Here is a 27,534-nt window from a genome sequence, read left to right on the forward strand (position 1 = left end):
AGAAGTCATAACTGAATACAGCAGTAGCAGCAAATGATTATTACCAAAAAAGTATTTTAGAAAACATTACTGAAATTAATTGAAGCTGAAGATTTAAAGTGGTAGTGGTTTTCAAGACCTAAATAGTTCTTCAAGGGAACAAAAGCACTTCATATACAAAAGTAGCATCCATGTCTAGGGAGTAAAAGGCTATGACAGTAGCTTTTAATATAGGGTTATGGGAACTTTGGCAAAGAAATATTTTGACCAGAAGTTTTCAGCGTGGGTTTTTATTTTTATTCATTGTTTAAATCCTCATTTTATACAAATATTCTTGAAGAGAAAATAATGCTGATATTTAAATAAGGGCCTAAGTCCAGCACACAAATACATTGACTTAATCATTTTAAGATTAGAATCCTGTCATTGCAGTCAGCAACATCCGGATGATAAAAACATGTTAATAGAAGGGGAAAATAATTAATTTTAATGTTTCTATTAACGATGAATGTATAATGTAATAAATGCTAATCTAATAATGAGATTCCTGCATACTCAGCAGAGATTCTAAATGCAAAGTAGAACATTTATTTATTCAGTAAATTTATCCAATTATCTTCTCATTTAAGATAGTCCTCTAGGCTTGTCTGCAATTAATAAGAAGATATAGGGATATTAATTTCATCTAATTTAAACACCCATTTTATGAACAGGATTGATCACCTCTCCCCATCACCTATAAGGTTTAAGACAGATGATTAAAAATCAGATAGCACTAATCTTACTTCCAAATGAATACTAAAAAAGTACCAATTATGAAGAACAAAGAAAACAGGAATAAAAAAAGATTAAAATTATAAAGATTAATGGATAGACTAAAAGAAGCCTCCAAAAGGTACACACAGCTTGCAGCTGACTAAAGAAAAGCATTAAATAGTTAAACACAAACAGAACTTTTCGCATACTTTTTTTTAAGCACAGACAATTGTTATCAAGAAATGCCAATGACTTTTATTTTATTTTGCTTTTTATTTGAGAAAGGTGTGTCTAAACAAAAACACTGAAAATACTCCTAAAGGTATTTTTAACTGTAGCAGATAGTCCACTACAAATCTAATAGTTTTAAATAGTTGAGCTATATATATCCATCCAGAAATGTTTAAATAATAATCCCAAATCCTTTGAAATCTTTGAAGAACATATTTAAGGCTCTAAACTATTTTTTGTAGCCATCATCCTGAATTTACTCAACCCAACTAAAAACATTGTTTAAAAATGCCCTTTCATCACCTGTGCATATTAAAATAAGAAAAAAAAAGTACATACTTTAAAATATCCTATATCCTCATAGACAGCAGGAGGAATTTAAAAAAACTAAGTTTTTTATAAGTAGTGCCCACTGCAAAGCTGAAGGAATAGTGTTGTCATAATACAATTTTCTTGACTATTCTTTTTTGGTTTACTGCATACCTATTTTGTTTCTCTTCACTTTAATACACTTCTTATTTTATAATTACAGAGATAAGAAAAGAAAAATCACCATGACCACATCATGTGAGCAGTAATAAACTGCAACATATTTTTTTTGTCACTAAGAAAAATAAGATTTTGTAAAAAATCACACCATCTATGGATTTCCCTTGTGTTCCCAGTAATTCTGGAATTTTTAAACCAGTTTTGACTGATAGACCTTATCTGTACAGTACTTGAAAAAGGTATCATACTCCTCAAAGTTTAAAGGAAGTGAACAATCAAAGGCAAGAGATGGCTCTTGTAGGTATCCTCTGAGGTGAAGCGCTCTTGTATGAGTGCACCCCATATTAGACCTTAAGAGTCCACTTTGAACAAAGGAACCATTTCAGTTTGGTGTTGCACTTTATATGAAACTAGAAAATTTAACCAATAGGAAAAAAACAATAGGAAAGCAACATGGATTTGTTCTTCTGATGTTTTTTTCTTGGGTTTTTGTTCACTTGGGGTTTTTTGGAAAGAAGTGAGTAACAGATTAACAGTCAATAGTTTGAAAATAACACTCCAGGAATATTCAAGAGAAAGAAAGGTTAGAACATATTTATTATCTACACTTTACTGTGTAGTAGATGATGGAGGTATTATAGAACTGCTCTCCTCATTTAACCCCTTCAATTGAGGTAATATAGCTTTAAAATTATTTTAAAAAGTCTTAGTCACATTATCAGCAGTTAAAAACAAAGTGAAAATGCTTCCATTTGGTCATAATTTTTTTTAGAATGTATGTGACACTGACCACAGTTTAATCCACAACATCAAATCAGTTCAGCTTTTTTCATTGCAGAAGTAACTGAAACATGGATTCTCACACAGAATTTACAGCTGTATAATAGCAAAGAGAGCAACAAAACTTACATTCTGACATCATAGTTATTTACTTTGAGGTTGAAATAGTAGATTCTTTCTTGCTGTAAGTCTTTAACGAATATTACCACTTTGGTATTTTCTTGGCATTTATAAACAGCTGTTTACCAAAAACTATCACAAACATCAGTAAGAAAAATGAAAATAACTGCACTTAACTAGAAAATTAGGTATTAGTTACACTTCTGATCACAAGATTTGCCAGGGGCTTTATTTATCCACCATTCAGGCCAGTCAACATTCCACATACTTCTGAAGCTTTCAAACATGTTTGTTTATATAGATTATGATACCAGTGGTAACTACGATGACTCACCTTGTTTTCACTAAAGTACAACTAGCTGTTATACTCACTTAAATATAGAACTGGAGAAAGCATGTATTCCTTTTTTATCTTAGGAGTTTCTGGTGATATTAATAAATGTCTTTGTTCACAGTAAATTCAGAATTTGGTGTCTTTTAACTTAAGGCATTTATTATAATGCCAGTTTGTTACTTTCAGTTCATTTACGTAGATGATGTGGAAAAAGTCATGGTCTTGACACCTGTACTGTGATTACAAGTGAGGTAGTTATGAAGAGAGACACCTACATCTTAAATCTGAGAAGTATGGGGTTTCCATTTTCCCAAGTAGAAATTTTTTCTCTGAAAGGCATATTCCTCAGAAGATTACTACTTTGAACTACAAACCCCAGTATTAATCAACTTATTAACTTATTTAAATCAAGAAAAGGAGAGTTTTACTGAATTGGAGAGCTTATCACTACAAAAAGTTACAGGAGGAAGAAGTATGAGTGTATCAAAGTAGATGACAACAAACAGCATATTACTAACTTTTTTTCCCCTCCACAGCTTGCATTTAAAGTCTTATTCTTATGTTTCTGATTGCAGGGGAACTTCCCTCCTCAAAAAAGCAACAATATGAAAAAAAAAAGATACATTATACAAGTGGGAATAGAGCAGAACAGAAAAGTACTAGTTCCATGGATTTTAAGTTTAAAAAATATAGTAAAAATTATAAAGTTGATATTTTCATTAAAAACAAGAAAGTGCATACTCAAATTATTGTATGCTAGACCTGTTTTCCAGAAGAGCTTCCAGCTATATATGAACTTCCCACATGTCACAGTAAGCCTTATCAGTAGGAGTCTCATCAGAAAGGAACACATGGTTGATTCACATTAGCATTTTGTTTTGACTCAGAAAATCAGTTTTGAACCAAGTTTCCTGGTTATACCCACTTAACCATCTCTGACTTCCACATTTTGATTTGCGTTGTGGCACCAAACCTCAGAGTCTGCTAAGTGAGAATCCAAGAACACCTATAATGCACTCTAATCACTAAAAGACATTCAGCACCCTTGGGGGCTGAAGTCAAACACATGAAACTCAGCATGGATATCAAGTCTTCTGTCTCATCTTGTTTACTCTAGAACTACATCTGTTGTTTCACACTAGTTAGCAATGACATTTTGTCAGTCCTTCAGCAATGCTATTTCTTTAGCAATAGCACCACTGCAATTTAGGAACTATAAAAAAAATTTAGAAGCTTTAATTAATTTATGCATAGGCTTAGGTTAACAACATTTTAATGGATTACTACTTGTAATTAAAAACTATTCAAAGCAAAAAAAGTTCACTTGTAATACTTTGAGTAGATGACTAGGTAGCACAGTTGCTTAATGAACGGACCTTTTCATTTTAGAAAAAAAGACTTGCATGAAACAATGAATCAAGCCCAAAACTAAGGACATATGACAAACTTACCCTGAACAACTGATTTCTGTCCATAGTTTTAAACTGCCTCAATTTACCATAGCTAATATACTAAATTTACAAAAAGTGAAGACAAAGCGCTGCAGAACAAGTTAGTAAGGCTGCTTGTAAACAAACAGAAAATCAACCATAGTTTCCTTCTCCATATGAACAGAATTGTACATTTGTAATGACACTGTATTTTATACATGAAATATGAAAGACTGACAAGAGACAGCAGTAAGAAAAGAAGCATGTAGCAAGTGTAACTGTTCATGACTACTGTTTTCTATCCACACTTTACAAAAACTATTAATTGAAGTCATCATACAAGATAATTTTCTACTTGTAACTAAAGAAAGAAACCAACAGAACAGGTTCAGAATTTGACCACTACTACAGTATGAAATCCACATTCTTGCCATAAGATGCATAATTATGCTTGTTTGTCTTTATAGGAGAAGAATCAAATTTTCATATTGTTACTGCACTGATAACGGAAAAAAAATTGCTACTAGAATTAAAATATGTAACTTCATTTAAACAAAATGTTTGTAATGCAATTTATTATTTATAAGCAAAAAGCCAAAGCAATCATTCCTCCTACTTAAAAATCCTTAAATATAGTTATACATGTATTTTAAAAGATACTTACTGTTCTAAGAGTTGATCATATTTTCTTAAAGCATCCTTTTCAGCAACAACTGCTCTTTCTTTTTCAGCAACAGCATTATCTCTTGCTTCTCTCAAATTTCTGAAGGGAACAAAAGTTATTCTGTCAAGACTGCTAGAAAAAAGACCACTTTGCTTCATGAATTACTACTGACTGATCTCAACTTCAGTACTACCTTCTTCAGTTCTCATAGAATGATACTTCTATGCCTATTCATTATGGAGACTTTACTTCAGATTATTTTTTTAAGTTCCAGCAAAGTTTCCAGTTCTGAAATTCCAAAAACAATGATCAAACCATGTATTTATATGTAGAAATATATGAATAATTCTAGAACAGTAGAACTATAAATTACTTATTTTGTGTAGGAATTCAATAAATTCCAATGATTTTGCTTGGTACATCATTAGTAACTAGGTGAATGCTGTCCTCCTAGCTGAGATGATTCACAATTTTCATGATACAGCAGGAAAGGATTAGCTAGGTATAGAAAACCTATTTTGACATACAACTAGTTGGTTAGCTGGTCCGATATACAGGTTACTGCATATCATTGGTGTTTCCTTCTGACTTCTATTCCTGGCATCATGTTTGGTCTGTGCAGAACCATAAAATAACACAAAGATTTTACTACAATCAATCTATACTTTTAAGATTTTTTTAACCGAGAATCAGTCAAGACTTGCAAACTATCTCATTATTTCAGTAACACAAATGAGAACAGCATGATATGAAGAATAATATAGTATTTGTGTTAAAAAACTGTATTGGTATTCAGTCTGTTAATCAGTAGTCTGCCTGTAGCATATCACTGCAATAAACTGTAGTAAGTATGAGTACTGCTTAGATAGTGCTTATAAACCGTAGCTCCACTATTCAGTGCAACACAGTAACAACCAGTTTGCAAAGCAAAGAGTGGTTGTTGAGGAACAGACACCTATGTTATGACCATTTTCAAGGATTTTACTTTACTCCTGGTTTGCTCCTGTGACTCAGTCACTGGCATTTGGAATGTATTAGATGATCTTAGAGACTCCTTTCTCTTGTTTCATCTGAAAAGAATCCTGTTCATTTGCTACAAATGTGAGCACAATACTGCAAATCTAAGCACAAACTGTGAGGCAAGCAAAAACATGGCAAGCAGCAATGACTAGGGAGCTTCAATTCAAAACCATACTTCATCTGAACTAAGCTGTTAATGTAGATTCAACCAAGCTCTTACGACTTAAGTTGTTTCTTCCCCCCTCTCCCACAGGAACTTTTTGACTTAAAGCAGTGAAACTATAATCTTAAGCAAATTTTGAAGAGAAAAGTCAAGATAATAGAGGGAAATTAGGCCCACGTAAATGTCCTAAGTGATTTTAGCCACACTGAAGGTATATAATTTTTGGATGAAAGACTAAGGAAATGTCAATGGTATTTTCTGAACTCAAAGTAATTCATATGAATAGGAAATAGTTACTTATGAAGAACCAACATCAGAATTAAGCAGATAAAATTTTCTTTAAAAATTGAGTTACTAGGCTACAGATTTTACCGATGAAATTCAGGAACTGATCTTGAGAGTAAAATCTTTAAAACTGACTCATACCAAAATATATAAGAACATTGTAATTAATTTTGTTAACAACATTAAGATCAAGCATATTATGTCTCAGAGTAGGAGTGCAATCCTTAAGATCAGAGTAACAGAAGTGAAATAAAAATTAAATAGTAGGAGATACACAGCAACTCATTTAGAGAATGAATGACTTTGCTTAACTGAACAGCTACTCAGTTGAAAATGCAATAGAAGGAAAAAGGACACAAGTGAGGTACTACTCAACCAACAAGACGACAATCACAGATGTGATGTAACTTCTGTTGAAATATTTTCAGAGCTAGGAAATACACTAACAACACTGCCAGTTTTCAGACTGTGTGATCATGATTTTAAAAGAGGTAAAGCACCTATCTGATGGCTCTGCACACAGGCCATATGGACCATCAGGTCCCTAGCAAGCCTATCATTTAAGTGAAAGTGCCCTTCTAAAACGGGACAGAAATACTACCTACAGATCTATGAGCAGGTATGGAAAAACAAGACAGGATGAGGGCAGGAGAGGGGAAGAAGCAGCACAAGGACATCTATATTAGCTTTTAAAATAAACCTCTTACCAAGTGCCTCCAGTTGCACTTCAGTTCACATCCCTAAACTAGAGTGCACAAATTGGATTCCAGTCAGATTGAACCAAGTCAGAAGATGTGCTCAGGGAGAGCATCTAACATGCTCAAACCCACTAAATTTTGTTTGATCCATGGGAACAGACTATAGTTAATCCAAAGTTAAACCTCAGGCATACTTTCATGTGCCTTGTGAATTTACTCATGCTTGCTAATGCAAACTTAGCCAATGCTTACTATAATCAAACAAGTGAAACTGATCCCAAATAAATTAAGAATGAAAACATCACCTTTTTATTGGTTTCCCCCCTGTCATTTTAGCTTCTTGAACTGACTCATCCAAGTGTAAAATAAATGCCAATAATTTCAAAGGAAACATCAGGCTTGGCAAAGTGGTAAGAATTAAGAACAACTGAATATTAGGTTAACTTAGCTGTACTACCATTCTATGCTTTGAACCTGAAGATTAAATCAGTATCTTAGCTTTATGTTCAGTCACAATCAGCATCACATCATATCACAAATTCACTGCAAACTGCTTTGCTCTCAATTTGGGGTTCCAATTGTGGGGCACCTCAGACTGGGAAGCACTGTCTTACAGCAGAATTTTTCTGTTTTACAGAAGGACCATACACTAAAAATCCTTTTTTGCAAAATATGAAGTCAATTCTAAGGGATTTACATTTCAGAAGTAATTATTTCCAAATGAGACAAAACCTCTGTAAATTGGTTCCAGATACATATGAAGTATCTTTCAGTAGCTTTCTCAAAGATATACAGAGCCTTGTCAAATCTCCATGAACAGTTGAGATTTAAATTATACTTTGTAATTCAACGTAGATTTGCATACAGGACGTGGCGTGGATGCATGTAAGTGTGTGCATATATTTTACTTACACTTGCAAAACTACACAATGATGTTTTTTTTTTTTAAATTAGAACCTTCCAGTTGACTGACTGCAAGACAGACAGCAGGAGTCATGTTCTTTTTTCACTCTTCCGAGCAGTAACAAAACTACCTATTAGAGGAACAGATGCTGATGCCATAAATATCTTTTTAATACAGTCATCTCCTTCTCCACACAAGACGCTTTCAGGACATCTACAATGGAGTTATAATGAATAATTAAGCACTCCTCCCATTTTAAAGGGATAAAAGGGGAAAAAACACAAGCTCAAAAATAAATCCAGTGCCAAAAGTCCAAATCCTTAGGTCCCTAAAGGCCTAATGTACTGCCTAACCCTGCATGTAATTCCATGGAACTCAACAAGATGACACACATACAAAATTCATTATCCAGGTCTTTGCAGGACTAGGATCTTCTTCAAAAGGGGATTTTATAACAACTTAGGGGAAATCAATGCTTTTGTTGTTTACAGCATTCTGGTTCAATCTCTAACAGATTTATTTTAGAAAGGCGTAAGTGTTATTGGTTTCCCTCATTTCTTCTGCTTTACTTTCTGCATCAATACCCTCTCTTCCAGTTTCCTGGCACAGTTTCAAGATTGCTCATATAGCATGACAGGTAAACCAACACATTTTGTATTAATTAACTAACACTATACATCTGAACAAACTTCAAACCGCTAAAGTTTATATAGTACATGATTTTTAATAATACTTTTCAGTGACAATGTTGGATGTCCATCATTTAATAATAAATATAACACCATATATTTATCATACATGTATAATTTCATTTTAGTTTTTACAACATTCTCATCAGTTTTCCAATTGTACTTAAAATTCCCACATTTTGATTACCTCACAAAGATCCAGTCAGCTAGGATTATGCCTAAGCACAAAAGAGTACTTGGTCATTTTTGCCCTAATTAGGGTATTGCCTGTATCTTATCTACCTGTTTTCACGTTCATACATCTCTTTTGAAGTGCTTCTTAGTTGCTCGATTTCTTGATTTGTTTTCAACCTTATTTGTTCCAACTCTTCGTGCAGTTTCTTTTCATATTCTGTCTTATAATGGTCTCTGTTAATAAGCAAACACACAATATGGGAATTAAAAATTAATTGCACTGGCCAAAATATTAAAACTTCAGGTACAGCTGTACAAGTGCAGTAGAGAACTTATTGGTTTTACATTTTATTTTAATTCTTATTCATTTCCCTCCCAAATTACTTGAAATACATTTTAGCCTATGTTGTTATGCCATTCAAGTGAAAATCATTCAGGGAAAAAAAAATTAATTGGGAATGAATAAAAGCTTTTTGCACACTGTTTAAATTTTTTCAAAGTAAATTGACATGGATTAGTCACGCAACATTATGCTTAACATTATTCCAGAAATTCTTTGTCGTCCTCTATATGAGTGTTTATATTAATTAACCACTTCAAAAAACAACAAAAATCCCAACACAGCAACAAAAAACTAATTCCTCACTTTCTAAAGTTTTCTAACTTCTTTCTCACTGGGTAAGAGTTGATTAACTTGCTAACTTACAATACTGCCATGCTACAACAAAACTTTGTTGTGTACTATTTGCACATCACATGGGGAAAAAAACATCACAAGAAATATTGAAGATTACATACTGTGGTGATTCATGAAGTCAAAAAAACCTACAAGATTTGGATTTTATCGTGTCAATGTGACATATAAATTAAGTAAAATACATACTTCAGTTTTTAAGCAGCAGATATCAAAAGTTCTCAGAATAAGAGAACTTAATTTCAGAGTAATACTGATATATTTTCGTAACTTTGGAAACCCATGATAAATTGTAGGGAATCCCATAAAGAATTTTTCCTACAGAACTACAGAAAAAGGCTTATGTCATAAATAATTAACAGCTAAGGAACGTTCAGATTTGATAGCATCTAGTTAATGTTCAAGAATAATCAATCAACAATGAAGCATCTTGTAGAAAGTATAGATTTGGAAATAAAAGCATATTTATGAAGAAATGTGCATTTACAACTGAAAAAAGGGTTTAGATTCTTTCTCAATTCCAAATGTGTGATAGCCCATAATTTTTAGAAATCATTACTTGAGCTGGCCAAAAACTCAATTCACATTAACTAAAAGCCCCAAAATATTTAAGTGTCAGAATGCTTGTTGTCCAGATTTTCCTGTTTTATTTTCATTGAGACACTGAATTTCTGCTGACCCTTCAAGGTAAATATATCTCCTCTCCTTCCTCAACTGCACCACACTACAGAAAAATACATTATGAAGATCTTTGATATAAACCACTGAAAAACAATCCAACCAAAAAACACACTGTACTGGAACATAAGGTCCCCATCAGAAACTTCTTGTGTTCTTTATGTGTTATGTGGTTCAGTATGTAGAAAAAAAAAAAGCTGAAGATCAGGACCTCAGGATACAGCTCTTATGAGCAGAAACAACAAGTATTACCATTTTCTTGGCACTTAGACAATTTGCTGACCCGCTGTAAGAGTCTTTTGCTTCAGCAGCAATTCAAAATGATTTTGCTTTATCAAGTTGTTTTGTCTTCAGGCTGCAGGCTTTATTGAACTTATTTCCAGGCCTATTATGAATAAGGCTTTATATTGCAAATAAACTAAATGTGATCTAAGCATCTCAGTGCAACTATGGATTGTGTTTTAAGATTAAACATATAAAGGGAAATCTTGTTCTGGTCTGTGCCTACACATAGATTCCCAAGAACTGTAGCTATGAGCTGCTGTCATCCATCTTGCCACAATCTCGACCTATTTTGAAGTGTGTCTTAAAAAATTTGACAGGTTAATCCCTCAGTTTCCTAGTGTCTGCAGTTTTCTAACTGTAGTACCCCAATACCAGCAGTTCTGACAGTGACCAGAAGGTGAATTATTCTTTATTCCTAAAAATAGATACTTGGGTTTATTTTCATCATCTTCATTCCTGAACTACAGCAACGAAAAGAGATCCAGATATGAAGCAATAATTGAAAAGCCTCAAATTATTCAGAAGGTTGCAAATAAACTTATTACCCAAATTCATTGCACCTCCAGGTAACATTAAGGACCATAGAACGTCCATTAGTTTGTACAGTTTTCTCCTGCTCTACTTTTGTACATCTCTAACAAATAAATAGGATTCTGTAGAGCTCTCTATAAGAAACCTAGTATCATAGATACTTGACCCAAGAGATGGATGGTTTAAATTGCCAAATAGATAGGAATTGCCACTATGGGATGCAGTCTCAGAAGGTGCACACAAAGTGTATACATGCGCATGGGAAAATGTAAAGAAGGACCAGCAGCATTGCAGATCACATGCAGGTTTTAAAGCACTTTACAGAAGTACTACTGCATTTTACAAAAGAAATCTTACATTCACATTTTTTACATACAACCTGAGATATGAAAGACTGATAGCTCTAATAGCCGAGATGAAACATACTATGCCATATATTAAATATTTGTGAAAATTAAATATATTTTATTCTGCAATAATTATTTAGATTGTCTTGCAAATTCTTGTGTTTTTAATAAAGGTCATTTGGGGTGGAGTGCTGGTAAGGTCTGTAACATATGCACTCTAAAGAGTTTTTTTTTTTCTCTTTTGCAATTAATTGCAGCTATTTCTGTAAACTTCTGTATACACCTAAGAAAACAGTTGCCATGAACTTTCAATGTTGACATCTTCACTACTATAGTCTTATACCAATGGTTAAAAAAAAATATTTCCTGATACATCTTAAGACCCAACAAAAGTGTTTTGTTTCTAGTTACACAAAGATGGACTAGCTTTCTGAAAGTTAAAATTAATTGCAATTAAACAGGTTTTGTGCAAGAACCAAGGGAAAACAGTTAAATAACCTGTCCACTGATAGAAGTGAACACACAGCTTACCTGGATGCAACATATTTTTCATACACTTCTTCCCTAGCTTTTTTGGCATCCTCTAGCTGAATCTGAAGTCTTTCAAGACGATCTTCTTCATGTGCACAGCGAACACTAAGCTCCATGTTCTGGCGATTAAGATAATCTTTATCTTTTTGCAACAAATTGAGGGATTGTTGTATGGTTACCAGCTATAAAAGGCATTAAAAAGAACACTTTAACATGAACTTCAAGATAAGTATTTAACCTATGTACACACATTTGCAATTTCATTTTAACTATCTTCTGTGAAATCATCTGAGCCAAAAAACTCTATGTTTAACCTAAGTTGGCGAAGCTTTATGCTGACTTTAAAATTGTAATTTTAGGAGTTTTCATTATTTATTTCTGGTAGTTGGCACCTGAAAAAGAGATAGCATCCCTTAATCTACTTCAGTATCTAAATTGTACTGAAGTACTGAATAGTACTATGTCAGAAATACTGATATTGTGTCTTAGTACCAATCTGACATCATACTGGCTACAACATTCTCAGGAACAGAAGTGAAAAGTTTAAGGGTACCAGAGTGATGACTGCTCCACTGAGAAATGGTAAAACTGCTAATTCTGGGGCTGAAGTATACCATGATTGTTGTGAACAAGGTAACGTTCCAGGCCAGCACCAAGGGCAAAGAGAGTACGTATGTCTTGTTTTGACTTTCATTTAGCATGGTGTTGTTACAGAAGGCTGAACTGATGCCAAGTAGAAACGTGAATATCTTGTCTCTGTAACAGCATTCCAAATCATCAGATCAGTTAGATTTACTATTCCAAGAAGAAATTGGTGTGGAAGAGAATACTCTCCATCTGTTTGAGGTGAACATTGTCAGAAAACAGACAGAGAGCATAATGGCACTGGTGCAAGTAGCCCACTCCTTACTTATCACAGCAAAACTCAGTTTTATCAGCTTTAATTTTGCTGTTTAAGCTCCTGAGGATGTCACATGCCAAGTTCAAAGAATGATAAATTAATAACTTATCAGAAATATGTCCCCCAAAGCTATAAAGACATCACGTTCAAGTTCTAGATAGACTTCACCCTTCCTGAGTCATAAAAGGACCAAAGGTTACTTAAGAGATACTCAAGTCAAAGACGTGGAGCAACTAGTTAAACAGCTGAAAATTCGTACACAATAATGCTTAGAGGCATGCTTCTTTCCATCTGCCCACTTGCTGAGCACCACAGGGGATGAGGTATAAATGCATGTTCTATACTTTATTTAAGAAAAAAAAAAACTCAACTGTCCTCTCTCTTTCTAAGTAACAGGTTATATGTATATCCACAATGAACACAGACATCATGGATTACTACATGAAGAAATACATCAAGGAGTTACTATCCCTCCAATTCCTCCTTCCCTGGAGTAAATACTGTGTAAATGCTTACAAATGTATGCTCTTCCAATACAGAATTTGTGATACTGTATCAGTGCACAAAAACCACCACAGACCTTCCAAGAGATATAAGTAATCACGCAGTTTGAACTGGTATTTTAGTTTAAAGCAGTGCTACTTTTATTGCTTCTCAGATTAATTTAGTATGAAGTTAATGAAAAAAAGCCAGTGTTGCTGCTACACTGCAGTCCTTAAAGTGTACATACCAACATGTACACGACAATACTTTTTTGGTCCATTGTTAGACACTGAGAACAAACCTGCATTTTAACGTTCTCTTACAATGCTAGAACACTGATGAATAAGCAGCCTAACTAAGCCTTCAGACTGATATAGAAGAGGAGAATACAAAATATATTTTCTAATGAAAACTCATTTTCTTCTAGTGTGTCAGAGAATCTCTATGGCTAGCTGTAAAATTAGGCAGAAGAATACTATCTTTAAAGTGGTAGTTATAGCCACTATTTTACCTGTAACACTGTTAAACTGAGATACTAAGGAACACAATCTCCCCTAAATTCTCTCAGGCATAACTGATCTCTTTTACTCAGCTGCCAAAGTGTTAACACACAAAGATCCTCCATTTGGTTCTTGCCCACACCAATACAGAAGTCAAGAACAACCTTCTCAGGAAGTGTCCCTTTCACATCACGTTAAGAAAATAATTCACAAATTAATTTAGAACAGCCAATCAATTATTTCTCTATTGCTTTTGGTTTTTCCTGGGAAGATTTCTATACAGAAACACAGCTTAAAAAATAGTCTTATTTTTGCATCAAAGTTGTACTGAGCTACAAACCATCTGATAATTAGTCAACGATTATATAAAGTAAAAAAAGTTTCTTTCTTGAGGTTCAGTAAATGTCTCTTCTCCCTCCTGAAAAGCTGTTGCTAAGTTACACCTACATCAGATGAAAGGAAAAATCCTTTATTGGTTCTGATAGTTTTGGATGATTTTATCCTAACTAGCTTACTTAAGGTGAATAATTAAACCTGGACGTTCAGCAAAGCAATCCTTCCTATCAACAATTTAGATGCAGAAATAGTTAAAATGGAATACCGAGTAATGAGAGCTTGTATTGGTATAAACCACACAAAGTCCTATAGATCAAGGCAGTGGACTTAGAAACATTCTCTATATTATGATTCTCTTTGAGCGCCTTGACCCAAAAGTCCTCATACATGCCCACTAAGGGAGCCATCACTGAACACAATTCGTGACTCCTTGATGAATGAATTACTGAACAGAGAAGCAGCCAGGAACATTTCTCTGGACCTGACAGGCCTCAGGCTCTTGGAATGTCTTTGAGGCAGCAGAAACACGTTCCCTTGTGCAATGCTAGTGCTACCAGAATGGCAGCGCCTAAGATCTGGGTGAAGTGAGTGACCTAACTGGATCAGAACTCACCAGATCCTAACAAAGATGAGAACCCCTCTGTGCCTGAAGAAACATTTATTTTTTTTCCCAGGAGAAAGACTTTCAAAGACTAATGAAGACACATTAGAAAAAAGCAGTCCATCACCCTCACAGATAGTCCTGTCCAAAAGGGAAGCAGCACTGGAATTCCTCATCAAGATGCAGTATCATAGAAAGACAAGGTCCGGAATAGCAGTCTTTCTGTTCCTGACACAGAACTAACTTCTGTAAAGGTGAACTGAAGGAAACTTCAGGAAACTGAACCACTGTACTGGAGGGTCACAGAGTAGAAAACCTATATAGTCTATTATGTCTAGAAAAAACATACACAACAAAACATAAGCCATACAGTAGCTCTACCCTACTGTCACTAATGGATCGCAGTCAGAAAGAGCTGAATCAAGTTATAACTAGTTCTGTACCTTTTCAGGGACAGAGCATACTCACAGCCTTCACTGGTAAACTTTGCCCTTGGGCCCCCCAGGTTCCTGAGCTTATTGGCAGAGTCTGGAAGGCTGAAGCAAAGGAAGATTAAGCTAGAGACCTGGGAAAATGGCATTGTACATAATGCCTAGGGAAAACAGAAGTCACTTGACCAATGTTAAGGGAGATAGACAACGTTGCTGTGAGGCTGGCCAGCCGTCTGAAAGATCATAGCAAGTGAGCAAGGCTTCTGATGACCAGAATCCACTTTCAAGGAGCAAGACCCAGGGAACTGTGAGTTAGTAAATCTAACCTCAGTCCCTGCAAAGATTATGAAGCAAATCCTCCTGGAAGTCATATCTGTGCATACAGAGGAAAAGGTGACTGGAAACAACTAGCACTTTATCAAGGCCAAACTGTGCCTAGAAAATCTAACAAGGAAGTTGGTTCTATGGGTAGGAGGACAACTGTCCATGTCATTTACTTGGACTTTTTGCATGCCTTTCAGCCATCTCCTTGGGAAAATTGTCAAAATACAGATTGGATAGGGAAATATCAGTTGAATAAATTAAACATGAGCCAGAAGTGTGCCCTGACAAAGAAGGCCGAGTGCCTACTAGGCTGTATTAGCAACAATGCAGACAATAGATTGAAGAAAGTTATTAGCATCCTGTGTTCAGTACTTGTGAGACTGTATTTGGTGTGCCATGTCCCACTCCAAGCTCCTCATAAAGACATATATTAACATACTGGAACAAGACCAGAAGAGCTTTACCAAGATGGTCATGGACTGCAGTACATGATGTACAAGGGGCTGAGAGAAATAGGGGTTTTTTTCAGCCTTCAGAAGAGAAATCTGGTCGTAGAAAGTGTTATTGTCATATTGACCTATCCAACTGGAACATACAGGAAGATTCAGACTCTTGGAAGTGCATAGTGACAGGACAACAGGCAATAGAAAAAAGCTGCAACAACTCTGATTAGATTTTACAAAAGTTTTTTCACAACGAGGGTGGACAAACACTGGCACACATTGTCCAGAAAGGCTGTGCAATCTCCATCTTGGAAATATTCTAAATCAGCAAAGCCCTAAGCAACCTGACTTAAGCTGGCTCTGCACTGCATGGGAGGGTTGGACCAGCTGCTCACCCAAGGACCATTCTAATCTAAATTATTCCATGATCCTACAGGTGATCATGACAGACTTGATTCAAATCAAATTCCTGAGGTGAAGAAATAGATAATTACTGAAATAAGAACTTTATGTTTACCTCTTTTGATAAGTCATTTCTTTCTTTAGCTTGTGCTTTGTGTGACACCTCTAATATTTCATATTTTCTTCTGAGTTCTGAAAATTCATGTTCAAATACATCACGTTCACTGTTAAAATAAAGTGAAACTATTAGATGCATAAAGTGTAATGAACAAGATTCCTGTGCATTTGTAATTTCTCAGCCTTATTTCATTTAATGATACTGACTTCTTCCAAGCAGTCACTCATAAGGCAATTAGTCATCTTACTTTTTTTAGTTAACACCTGCAACAGTATCTTATTATACAAAAGAATTTTGTTTCTAAGTATTTTTTAAAAAATCCTAAATTATAATACAATAATCCTGAATACCCATCCTAAACTATTTCATTCTCTTCTGATCATTCTTTAGTGCAACTTTGGGCTATACATTTCTCTAATTAGCAATGAACTGCAAGTACCCTTGTCCATCGTTTTAGCTTTATCAAGCTGCTGATGCTATTTCCCATGACATTCTCTTGAATCTTTTGCAGATGTTGAAGTCTGATGAAAAGTAAAGCAACTTAATTCCCATCTTCCTAATCAAACAGAAAGCAACATATACTTGTTCTCAGGTGCTACTCTCCCTTGTATACAGTCCCTTGATACCAGAGGGGGTTGTACTACTCTTCTCATGTTTAAAATATACATGACACAACTGCAAAAATTAAATTATGTTGGTGTCCTGAATAAGAGTGCTTTCTGTGTGCACAAATAGGCAGCTCTACGTCTCCACTCTATCTGATCCTGTCAGAACAGTGAGATGAATGAGTCAGTACGAGCTTGTTGCTTGGAAAAAAAACTAACCAGTTTTTTATTAAGCATAGCATGCCTTAAAACTGAGATAACTTGTAGTACACCAGAACTAGAAGATTTGACATCGCATTTTTAAAGGCAGAAATGAGCCTGGAAGTGATTAACTCCTGCAATGCTCCCAAATATCCTCATTCAGTCATGCCAACAGTACTCTCCCCTCCCCTTCATCTGTGCCTAGCCAGATGAATACAACCTACTCTCTCAAATATAGTTTTGGCACGTTCATTCATTCCTTTTTAAACTCAAGACTATTTTAAATGTACACCGTTAAACACTGGGACCATTCACATGAACGTTATTACAATCCACTTATTAAGATGCAGTTGCACACGGGAAGCAAACCATAGCATCAATCCATCCTATTTGCAACAAGCTTCCAGGTAGATTCCAAGGTTGTTTTAGTACATATATCTGTGAACACTTATCCAAAAGACAGACTCTCCTTCAAATGACTTAGTGGCAAAGTCATTTGTGTCAGTAACTGTGCCTGAATTCATACAGTATGAATAACTAAGGATCTGACAGGGTGTTTTCTATTCATAAACCCCATTTTTTAATTCATTCCCCAAGAAATGTTGCAAAGGCCTGATTTCTTGTACTTGCAAGCACAATGAAAAAGCCATCTGGGACCTGGACTGTGAAATATAAGTCTATGAGTATACTCATAAGAAGTCCATTTTCACTATTTTGCAATTGTTCTTTACAAGATGGGCATTTAGAGCATAAGCTAGAACTGTAAAATCTGTATTTTAAAAATGAAAAGAGACACTGTAACTTCCTGCAGTTAAACAATTCAGTAAGGTAATCCTAAGATTCTTTGACAAAGAGTTCTAATAACAGCCTTTTCAAATTTATGGTTACAAGGTTATCTTAAGTTGTAAATATTAATTCCCGAGGTCCTACCCTCTTAATTCACTGTGTAAGCACCGCACAGCACGACATAGGGCCTTTTGTTAGATCATTGCCTTTAAACTAGAAAAAAAAAGAGTACTTGTTCTAAGATGCTTGGCATCAACAACTCCCACTTCTTCAGTTGCAACGACACTGGTAAACTCTTTGTGAAAGCACAGTAAATCCCTAAATATAAAATTTTAGGAAGATAATTTGATGCATCAAATTTCAAAATGTTGTTCATCTTATGACTGAACCATTAGTGGATTGGGGTAAGGAAAAATCTGTGGTGCGCATAAGCAAGAAAAATCAAATTAAAAACTCTAGTCAGTCAAGGTTGAAGTTTATCTATTAACATGTGTACGTTAGTAGAACACTTGCACTGTAGAAATACCTACCGTTTTACTTTATCATAGTTCTCTTGTCTGTAATCACCTTGCTGAATCATCTGCTTGGTATCAGCCAGTTCCAATGTTAAACGCTGGCATCTGACCTCAAGTTCTGACCGATTCCTCCTCTCATCTTCATAGGTCTAGAAGGCAAGACATTTTGAAATGGTCACAGCTACACTGATATTTACTTAATCACCAACTAAGTTTTGTGAAAGCCTCTTATGGATATTCAAGTGCTAGTATTTTCATTTGTCTCAGTATTTGGAAATCTAGCACCTATCACAAAGCACCCAGCTATACCGATACTCAACTTCCTTTTATCTTATTCTAAATAGTGGATTAATGTACCTATTTTTTCTAAGACATTTGTCCATTGGCACAACTTCCAAGAGCAGCACAAAAGTCACACCACCTCTGCAACATTTTCAAACAAGTTTCCTTGTGAAGATTCTTTTCTCACATGGACTAGTAAGAGGATTGGTCATTCAGAAAGTCTGGAAACTTCTGTCATTATAGGAAAAATTTCAGCCAGTTACTCCAAAATTCTATTTGGTAACTTATGTTTGCTGAAGCATATATCATCCAAAGATTTGGTGGAGGAAGTAAAAAAAAGAAAAAAGGTGCTTATTTAACAGTCTATCAGCATTAATTTCAATTTTCCCATCTTTTTCCTCATGCATTTTGAAAGACTACATTAGGAACTAGAAAAAAGGGACCAAAGCAAAAGAACACACAGAAAGCACTGTCTTAAAAAACCGGTTATTCCTTTTGCAGATAAGGAAATTTCCTGATCATCATATTCTTGCCTCCCACCCCCCACGGGAATAGCAGACTTTTGTATCTTAATCCCCAACCTAGATTCCATTTCTCAGTTTTTTCTAAAAAGTAGGTAGTTATTTTCACAAACTTACCTTACTTGCTTGTCTTAAATGGTACTCAGTACTACTCAGCAATTTCTTCACAAAAAACAACCAAAAATAATTAGAGAAAACTGACAGACAGCAAAAAGAGTTGCTTGTTCAAAATTTGAGTATACCCTGAGCATCTAGACTTTTTCCCATATTCTGCTATGGTTGATACATATTAAGCTCTACAATGGATGCCTGATAAACAGTGACTCCATCTGGTTATATTGTATGAACACAGTAATACTATTCACTGAAGGTGAACATGAAACTAAATGACTACCTGAAGATGTGATCACTGAACTAACCATTTAGCCACTGCAAATTAAACTTATTTTGCAGCAAGGGACATTGTATGAGCACATAATTTTTCAAAATAATCTGAAAGATATGCTATACACAGTTATAAGAGAAGACAGTAATTGTCTAGCGAGTTTTTAACAGATGAGAAAAGTTTAGGACAACTGCAATTATGGAGTGGATGACTCCTAAATACAGCTTCCTAGAAGGAATGAACACAAGGATAATACTCTAGGATAGGGATGGAGGGGCACAAAGAACACTGATCAAATTCACAAGTACCATAAACTGAAAGAATGACAGAATGCCTTCCTGAAAACACAAACCTAAATACTTGTAAGACACTACAGAAAAGCTCCCTGAGCTACTAAACATACTGTAACTATTCTGTTGATAAATAAGATATTTTTGGTTTGTATTTCACAAACATACTAATTTTCACCTTCACTAAAATCCCATTAAATCAATCACAAAATCACAACACTGAGAAAGTTTTCATGAGGATTTTGGATGGCACATCATTAAGGACACATCATCTAAAGATACGATTGTTATTCACCCTAACATACTGGTATATGTGGCTTATTTTTATGTTTACCCTAATTAATGGATATACATTAAGCAAATTAACACTACAGAACACTGTCTTCTTAAGCCAATTAACATGCCATCATTTATAAAGATGGCATTATCATAACAGTAAAGCCTCTGTCAGATGTTTTTAAAGGTGTTGCCTACAAGTTACTTAGAGTTTCAAATATGTAACATACAGGTGCAAGTACCCTGTTATACAGTGCAAACATGACTCATCTTGCAACAGGAAATAGTGGTAAGGGCACTTAACTTTTAAGAGCAACTTGAAAGATTAAGTTTGGATACAATTCCTCTGTGGATATCCAGTACCATTCTGCTAATACTATGCTGGAATTCATACACCCTTCAGAGAGCAGGCTATTGAAGCTCCTACAGTATTACATATTTAGCAGCTAGAAGACAACTACCAAAAATATAAAATTAAATTGATATATCTCTGGACAAATTTGTCATAAATAGCTCAAACAACAACTAAAAGAACACGTAAATGTCTACAAAATTAGATCCTTCTAATACCCAAGACCTAAACTAGTTTTGAATTATATTTAACAAATCAGTTGTTAATGTCATGTAACAACACAGTAACTCCAGGGAAGGGGAGGGAAGTTAAATTCTACTTTTAAAAAGTGATACTAAGACATACCTAAAGTATCAAACTGTTAAACAAATAATTAAAGAAAGGGTGTTTGTTTTGTTTGGGGTTTTGTGTTGTTTTGGGTTTTTTTTAAGATTTCCTATAATTCTTGAAGAAATACTAATTCTACTACATAGGTCACTGTGTTCCAAGCATCTAATCTTTTAGGTGGCAAAGTTGTATTTTAATCACAGGAAGAAGTGAGACAAAGCAAACTACTAAACAGTCCATAGGCTAACACACAAAACCCCCATGCGATATGCATATCTCCAGGTAGCAGATACATGAGCTTCTGGACTTCTATAGTAATAAATCTTAAAGACATACAATCAAGCTGCCGTGCTTAGGAAGAATGAGCCTTGCTTTGCATGTGATGAAGTTAATTTAGTTTATAACAAAGTCCATACACCCTGAATTGTAAGATCTCTGCAATGAAACACCTTTATCTTTCAATTTATCTTCAAGAGACAGCTTGGAAGTCTTGATGAACAGCTTTGTCCTGCTGAATCAAAAAGGGGGCTTTTAGAAGGATCAAGATACAGAGCACTTTCAAGGACATGAAAGAGGCCCTAGAAATAAAACCAATAAATAAAAATAACTAAGTAAGCCCATAAACCTTAAAAAAATTAAAGGACAAACAGTACATCCTCACATGAAACATGATTGCAGTGATCCTGCCAACAATGCATGGCTTTTCTTCAGCTTCTTACTAATTTTTGCTACTGCAGAGAGCAGCAACTCAGACAGATGAGGTGGTTAAAACAAACCAACCTGTCCTATGTGAGATGGGTAGGAAAACATTGCCTAAATGAATTGTTAACAGAGCGGTCCAAGAGACCCAGTATTAACAAGTATAAGTGGTTTCTACAGAGCATATGAAGCAGTACCTACCAAGCACTTTTATTTGGTTTATAAACAGTCAACAGATGGATGTTTCAAGCAAAAAGATTCTGAACTTGCCTGACCTGCATAATTTAAAACCCAAACTAGTAGAGAAACTAAAGATCTAATGACAGACCTCAGTTTTATGATACTAAACTTCACTGTTATCTTCCATCTGGAATGAACAGCAGCTTATAGCAGTCACTGAAATGAACACCTATCTAAACTTCAAGTACAAAAGCTGGTTGACATACTTTCTGAACAAAGTTAGTAACACATAATACTTGGTAGGGATTAGTTGATGTTTCAAAAACCCTTTGGGGATAAGAACATAAACAGAAATGCAGGGAAAATTAATGAGCCAATCAAGCAGAAGGAGCATGACTTCATCATACTGCCTACAGATAAGTCTGTGGAACAAAGTGATCCTGCTTTTAAAAAGTTTATTTAAAAGAACTTCATCTTTGAAGGCACAGTTACACAAGCCAGTGCTTTTTGTCATATCCTAAGGTACCTAGAGGTCCTAGGAAAATGAAAAGCTACTATACAATCGTGATGTGAAAACCAATTCCCTGAAGTTATCTGGACTAGGTGCTGCTACTTAGTAAAGATGACATTTTGCTTCCATCTGTTTACATAGTATGCATTCAAAAATTACTGTTCAATACATTATTTATTTGACTACAATTGCCTAAATGTCAGGAAGAAGTTATACATAACTAGACGAATAAAACACCTCTTCTAGTATGTTAATATGAAATTGATAATCTGCCAAGGACTGTAGATGGGGCACTGTCTGCCATTAAAAATAATGAAATAGGGAAGCTTTACAAGTAAGGTAAGAAAGAAAAGCTTAGGCTTAAATTCCTCTATTGCAAAAGAAAGTGGGAATAAAAAGCTCTTTTTCTTCAGATCTGAGCTGACTGGTGAAAAGGATCCTTGAGATCTGTGCATTAGAGACTAGAAGTAATTTGGTACAATTACCAGTCTATTCAAGTCATAGTTATATATCAAAAGAGGTAGAAAGACACTGGATAGCAAAGGGAACTTTCATAGATATGTAAGTTTTCTTGAGTCTTGGAAATGCTAAACTGCTGCCCCAAGCTAATAGTTATCAGTAGAACATTTTTCTTTGTAGCTTTTTTCCTGAACAACATAAATATGAAGGAAAGAAGGCACATATCTCACATAAGACTGAGGCTTCGTCTGTCCTTTCTAGAGAGAGATGTTAAGACCAAGTAATCAAAGCACTGCTTGAAAGAATTGGTGTCAGGAAGCTGGGGAAGGGTTCTAGAGTGCAGTCTTTAAAGATGTGCAAACTGCAGAAGAAATCTTAGGGAACACAGCCGTCCTGGTGTTCCAACAGTAGCGTCAATTTTACAACATTCTGATACATCTAGCACCAACTGATCCTTTGAGTGGAACAGCTTAGTTCATTCTTTCAAGACTGTAGAAACGTTTTTCCTCCAGCTGTGAAACAGTACCACAAATTGTTAGGTATGTCTAGCAAAACCTGACAGCTACTAATCCTCTTTCAGAGATGAGGTCTCAGAATCCTGAGATCTTTGTCTTACATACATCCAGCTTTGTCTGTAGGGTAACCATAGCTTTTAGATAACTGCCATACTATAAATTTTGTTGCAAGTCCTGAAGGCAACTTCACAGAAAAAAAACAAACCAAACCAAAACAAAAACAACTAAAGAAAGGAAGCTCTAATAAAACTGTATCAAGACCAAATTCCAGGAAAATATTGCCAAGAAACTAATAGCCAGAAGAAGAAAGCAATACTTAATCTTCTAGAGCTACAAAGAAAAGCAGAATTTCCTTCTCAGATTCTCTCCCAGCCTTGAGAGAAACACGTGAGTAGTAAATTACATCTGTTTGCAGGAGGTTCTAACCACTTTGGAAGCAAACAACTCTGAAAACAGTACACTGATGTTCAGCATGGAAACATGCACAACAGAAGCTGGTTTTGTTTCTATAATAGGATGCTCCTGGTAATACAGCACTATAGCTGCACTTTCTTCTCTATCTGTAGCTCCAAAGGTGGTGATGCCAACGTTATTTGTTCTTGAAGTACTGAGCACTGTAAAAGGAGGGCTGAAACGAGTCTGTACTATACATTTGGTAACAGATCAGTCAGCAGTGCAATACAAGAACATTGCTTTTACTAGTTCCACCATTTCCCCCGGTCTGTTGCTGCTGCACCTAGAATCTGAGGAACAGCACTGGTCTAAATCACAAATGCAAACAAGGTGTACAGAGAGCCATTAACTTAGTGGTAGTACTGCAGAACCACTTACACTGACCACTTTAAGAATGGAAAGAAGTGACACAGATCTTTTGACACTAGCTGTATTTATCAGATTATGTTCTAGTGCTAGAAATCCATCTTTATGCACTGTTCTCTGCTACCAGTTGTCAGAAGCAGCTCCCCACTACTGGGTCCCTGTTATAGTCAGCAGGCTCAAAACAAAGAAAAGAGAATTTTGTTACAAAGTTGTAGAGTTTTAGTGGTCTCAGCATACTAATAATTAAATGAGGGCTAGCAGAGCTGATAACATACTTAGAACCTTACGCTCCTTCTGAGCAAACAAAATATATTTTCATATACCTAGAGGACAAATACAGGTGATAAACATTTGAAAGACGTCCTTTATGCCCTTAAGTCAGAAATAAAAGCTTTTTTCTAATACAAATGAATTAATGAATTGCCTAGAGATAAAGAACATGTGGATTTCTCAAGTCTTAGAAAATTAGTTTCTACAAGGCTACAATGACAATTCAACTTTTACCAAGCTTCCTAGCTGGTACAGTTGAATGCTTATAAATTCAGTTGGCTGAGAGGCCACAATACCAGGTCACTGCACCCACTTTTGTGCCAGGCTAGGTCTGTTGTGTCAACAAGTTTTGTTAGGGTTTTTTTTTTTTTTTGGTGGCGCTTCCCCCCACACTCACACAACCAAAATAATATGGTAGCACGTAGCAAAAAAAGATTTAGTGAGTTTGAAGACCTTATTCTATATAACTAATACACTGCCATATCAGCTCATTGTAATAGCATTCAGAGAACAACACTGGTTTGTTTTTTCACAAAACAGTATAGAAATGTTCACAAGCAGAGAAAACTACCTAAGTGCTTTATATTCACACTTCAAAACACAAAAATAGAGCTTATTTCCTTTGACCAAACTAAAGTACTACAACCATTCTGTCACAAAATAACACAGCTGAGGTTACACAATGGTTGTCTTATTTGATGAATTGATTTCACATTTAAATTTTCCTGGAGCTGGCTTAACATATTACACAAGTTGGGATTTTCTTTTAAACTTCTTCAATTCTTTGTTGGCTAGATAGATTTTCCTACGAATCTATACCTAATTCTCTCACGACTTGATTTCTGGGTGAATCTACATGTATAAAACTTACTCAAACCTAGTCTTTCAGCCATGAACAACCAGAGGAAGCCAGCAAAATCCTCCTCCCCAAGCCATCAGTAGCTAATAAAGATGTGGGCTAAGCATGTATTTTAGTTCCTTCCCATGTTCCACAAAGAGGAAAAACATGTTGAAACTCATTAGGAAGAGCAATATCTGCAAGAGCAGAAAAAAAAGGAATGCTTATTGTAGGAAGTGGTATAGTCTCACAGAGAAGAAAAAAAAAAAGATCGTCTTTATTTCAGTAACAACTATTTCAAATGTCTGTATTGGTAGTTTCCTAAAGAATTTTTAAACACAGAACAGACACTTTGTTGATAAACTATGTAGAGAACAGACATATTGCAACTGTTGGAGAAAACTTGAAATTTAAGGAATATTGGATGGGAAACCAGAGAAAGGATTTGAAGAGTGTAAGTAACTAAATAACAGGCAAGAAACTTCAGTAACTATTTCATGCAGCTGGAAATAAAGAATGATTGGAATACCACAAAACCAGTAAAGAACTGTAAGAGCTTAAGTAAGACTTTGAATGAAACTGTGCTTTATTTCCTGCTGATAAATTTCCTTGCAATAAAGCTTGACCTTATCGAAGGAGGTCAAATAATTACCCCAACATTACACCCTGAAACCATTTCTTGATAAACTGCAAAAGATGCATAGGTATGTTAGCTTTAGTATACTAAGTACATTAGAGATTCTAAAGTACCCTCATGTATTGATGATGCTCTTACCTTACTATCTGAAACAGCCTGAGGTACCTTGTTAGACTCATCAAGTCATTAGGTCAAATCTGAATTTGCCAGAAACAAAATATAGAGACTCTTAAGTCTCTCCATACATAAAATACCTCCTATCAGGTCACATTTCATTAAATATCCAAAACACATCATCTTTATGCATAACTGATGCAGTAAAGACTTGGGTTTGGGGCTTTTTTGTGCATATGGAAGACCTGTAGTAAGCAATCTTATCTGAAACCTGAGAATCCTAAGGAATAATTTTATTAACAACTGTAAGCTTTTTTCCTTGTGAAATTTCAACATCTTAATCTCTTCCCTGACTTTTTTTTAAAACGAGGTATTCATTCTCACTAATTGTCTCATTTTAGGCTTGATTATGCAAACGGGGTATAAGCATTCAAAGAACCACCTCAGTTCAACACAAGTGACATTCTAGTGCTTTCTCAAAAGAAAAGCACAGTAAACTTCTAACTTTGAAAAATAAACCAGTGGCAAAGGTGGATACTGCCACCATGCGGTATAAAAAGAAGAAAATAAGAAGTTTTTATATTAAATAAAGGTTCATGTACCAAGAAAAGTGTTTCTAGCACAACTTTAATTATTGTTATCTATTATCCTGTTAAATTGCTGCAGCAAAAGTTAGCACAGATGTCAGTCAAATCTCAAAAGGCCAAAACCCTCCTGCAGAATTTCATTAAATCAGAGTAGATTAAATGCACAATGAAGCAAAATGCTCATGTAAATCAAAGTTAACAGGATTAACTTAATATTGAGTAGAGATGATGACACAAAATGCTGAAGCACACAAATGCACAAATTTTATTGACCACTTTTTTTAACTCAGAGAAATGAAAATAATATGAATTTCACAAGATAATCCTGTATAATTATTTTCTCTTTACACCTGATTATTCCACAAGTAAGTTTTGAGGGAAAAAAGGCAGTAACCTAAGAATAATTTCAGAAGTAGTAAAGTGACAGTGGTGTTTAAGTTCCTGATAGCCACAACTTGGATAAATATACTCTGGGTACCTGAAACTGTCTTATCACAACTCCAGACATGCGGAATTAAACTAAAATACAAATCATCCTAGCTGTATATATACTAAGAATACAATTAAACATTTTATAAATGTTTATAAAAACCTTAAAAACAATTCTTTTAATACTGTTTCATCTCCTTTACTCTTTGAAGAATCACAATTAAATATATTTATGCAATCTGTTTCTCTACTTCTGACATTTATACCTTACATGAAATCAAATTAACTTTTCCTTTTGTATAGAATAAGAAACTTAAAATATATGAAGTTTAAAAACATAGCAAGAGAAGATGCAACCCCAAAGGATTCTTTAAAAAATGCATTTTTATAACATTAAAACAAAAAGGTGAAGCAAATTACTACCAAGACATCAGCGTCTCAAAAATTAAACACTGAACCATCCTTACGTCTTCAACCTCTGCTGTAAAGATTGTCTGTCTCAGCTTCCCCACCTTGAACCTTGTCCTCACAACGTAACTGGTAAGAGTCTATCCCGAACAGTCTCATGAACAAATTTGCAGCATAGTAATAACGTAAAATTAGCTGCTATGCAAG

General features: G+C 35.0%; 1 protein-coding gene across 3 annotated transcripts in view; it reads right to left on the reverse strand.

Moving 5' to 3' along the window:
* PIBF1 (progesterone immunomodulatory binding factor 1) overlaps window positions 1-27,534 on the reverse strand; it is a 113,605-nt gene that overhangs the window by 76,341 nt on the left and 9,730 nt on the right. For 2 of the 3 annotated variants that reach the window (XM_074912113.1, XM_074912117.1), the window contains exons 6-10: window positions 18,444-18,577; window positions 16,319-16,427; window positions 11,783-11,964; window positions 8,825-8,950; window positions 4,784-4,882 (exon numbers count right to left, since the gene is read on the reverse strand). In XM_074912113.1, coding sequence (XP_074768214.1) covers window positions 4,784-4,882; window positions 8,825-8,950; window positions 11,783-11,964; window positions 16,319-16,427; window positions 18,444-18,577 — 650 coding nt within the window. The remainder of the gene's footprint in view (window positions 1-4,783; window positions 4,883-8,824; window positions 8,951-11,782; window positions 11,965-16,318; window positions 16,428-18,443; window positions 18,578-27,534) is intronic. The other variant, XM_074912128.1, reaches the window with a different exon arrangement.

Source organism: Athene noctua, chromosome 1, assembly GCF_965140245.1.
Source record: "Athene noctua chromosome 1, bAthNoc1.hap1.1, whole genome shotgun sequence".
Taxonomy (NCBI): domain Eukaryota; kingdom Metazoa; phylum Chordata; class Aves; order Strigiformes; family Strigidae; genus Athene; species Athene noctua.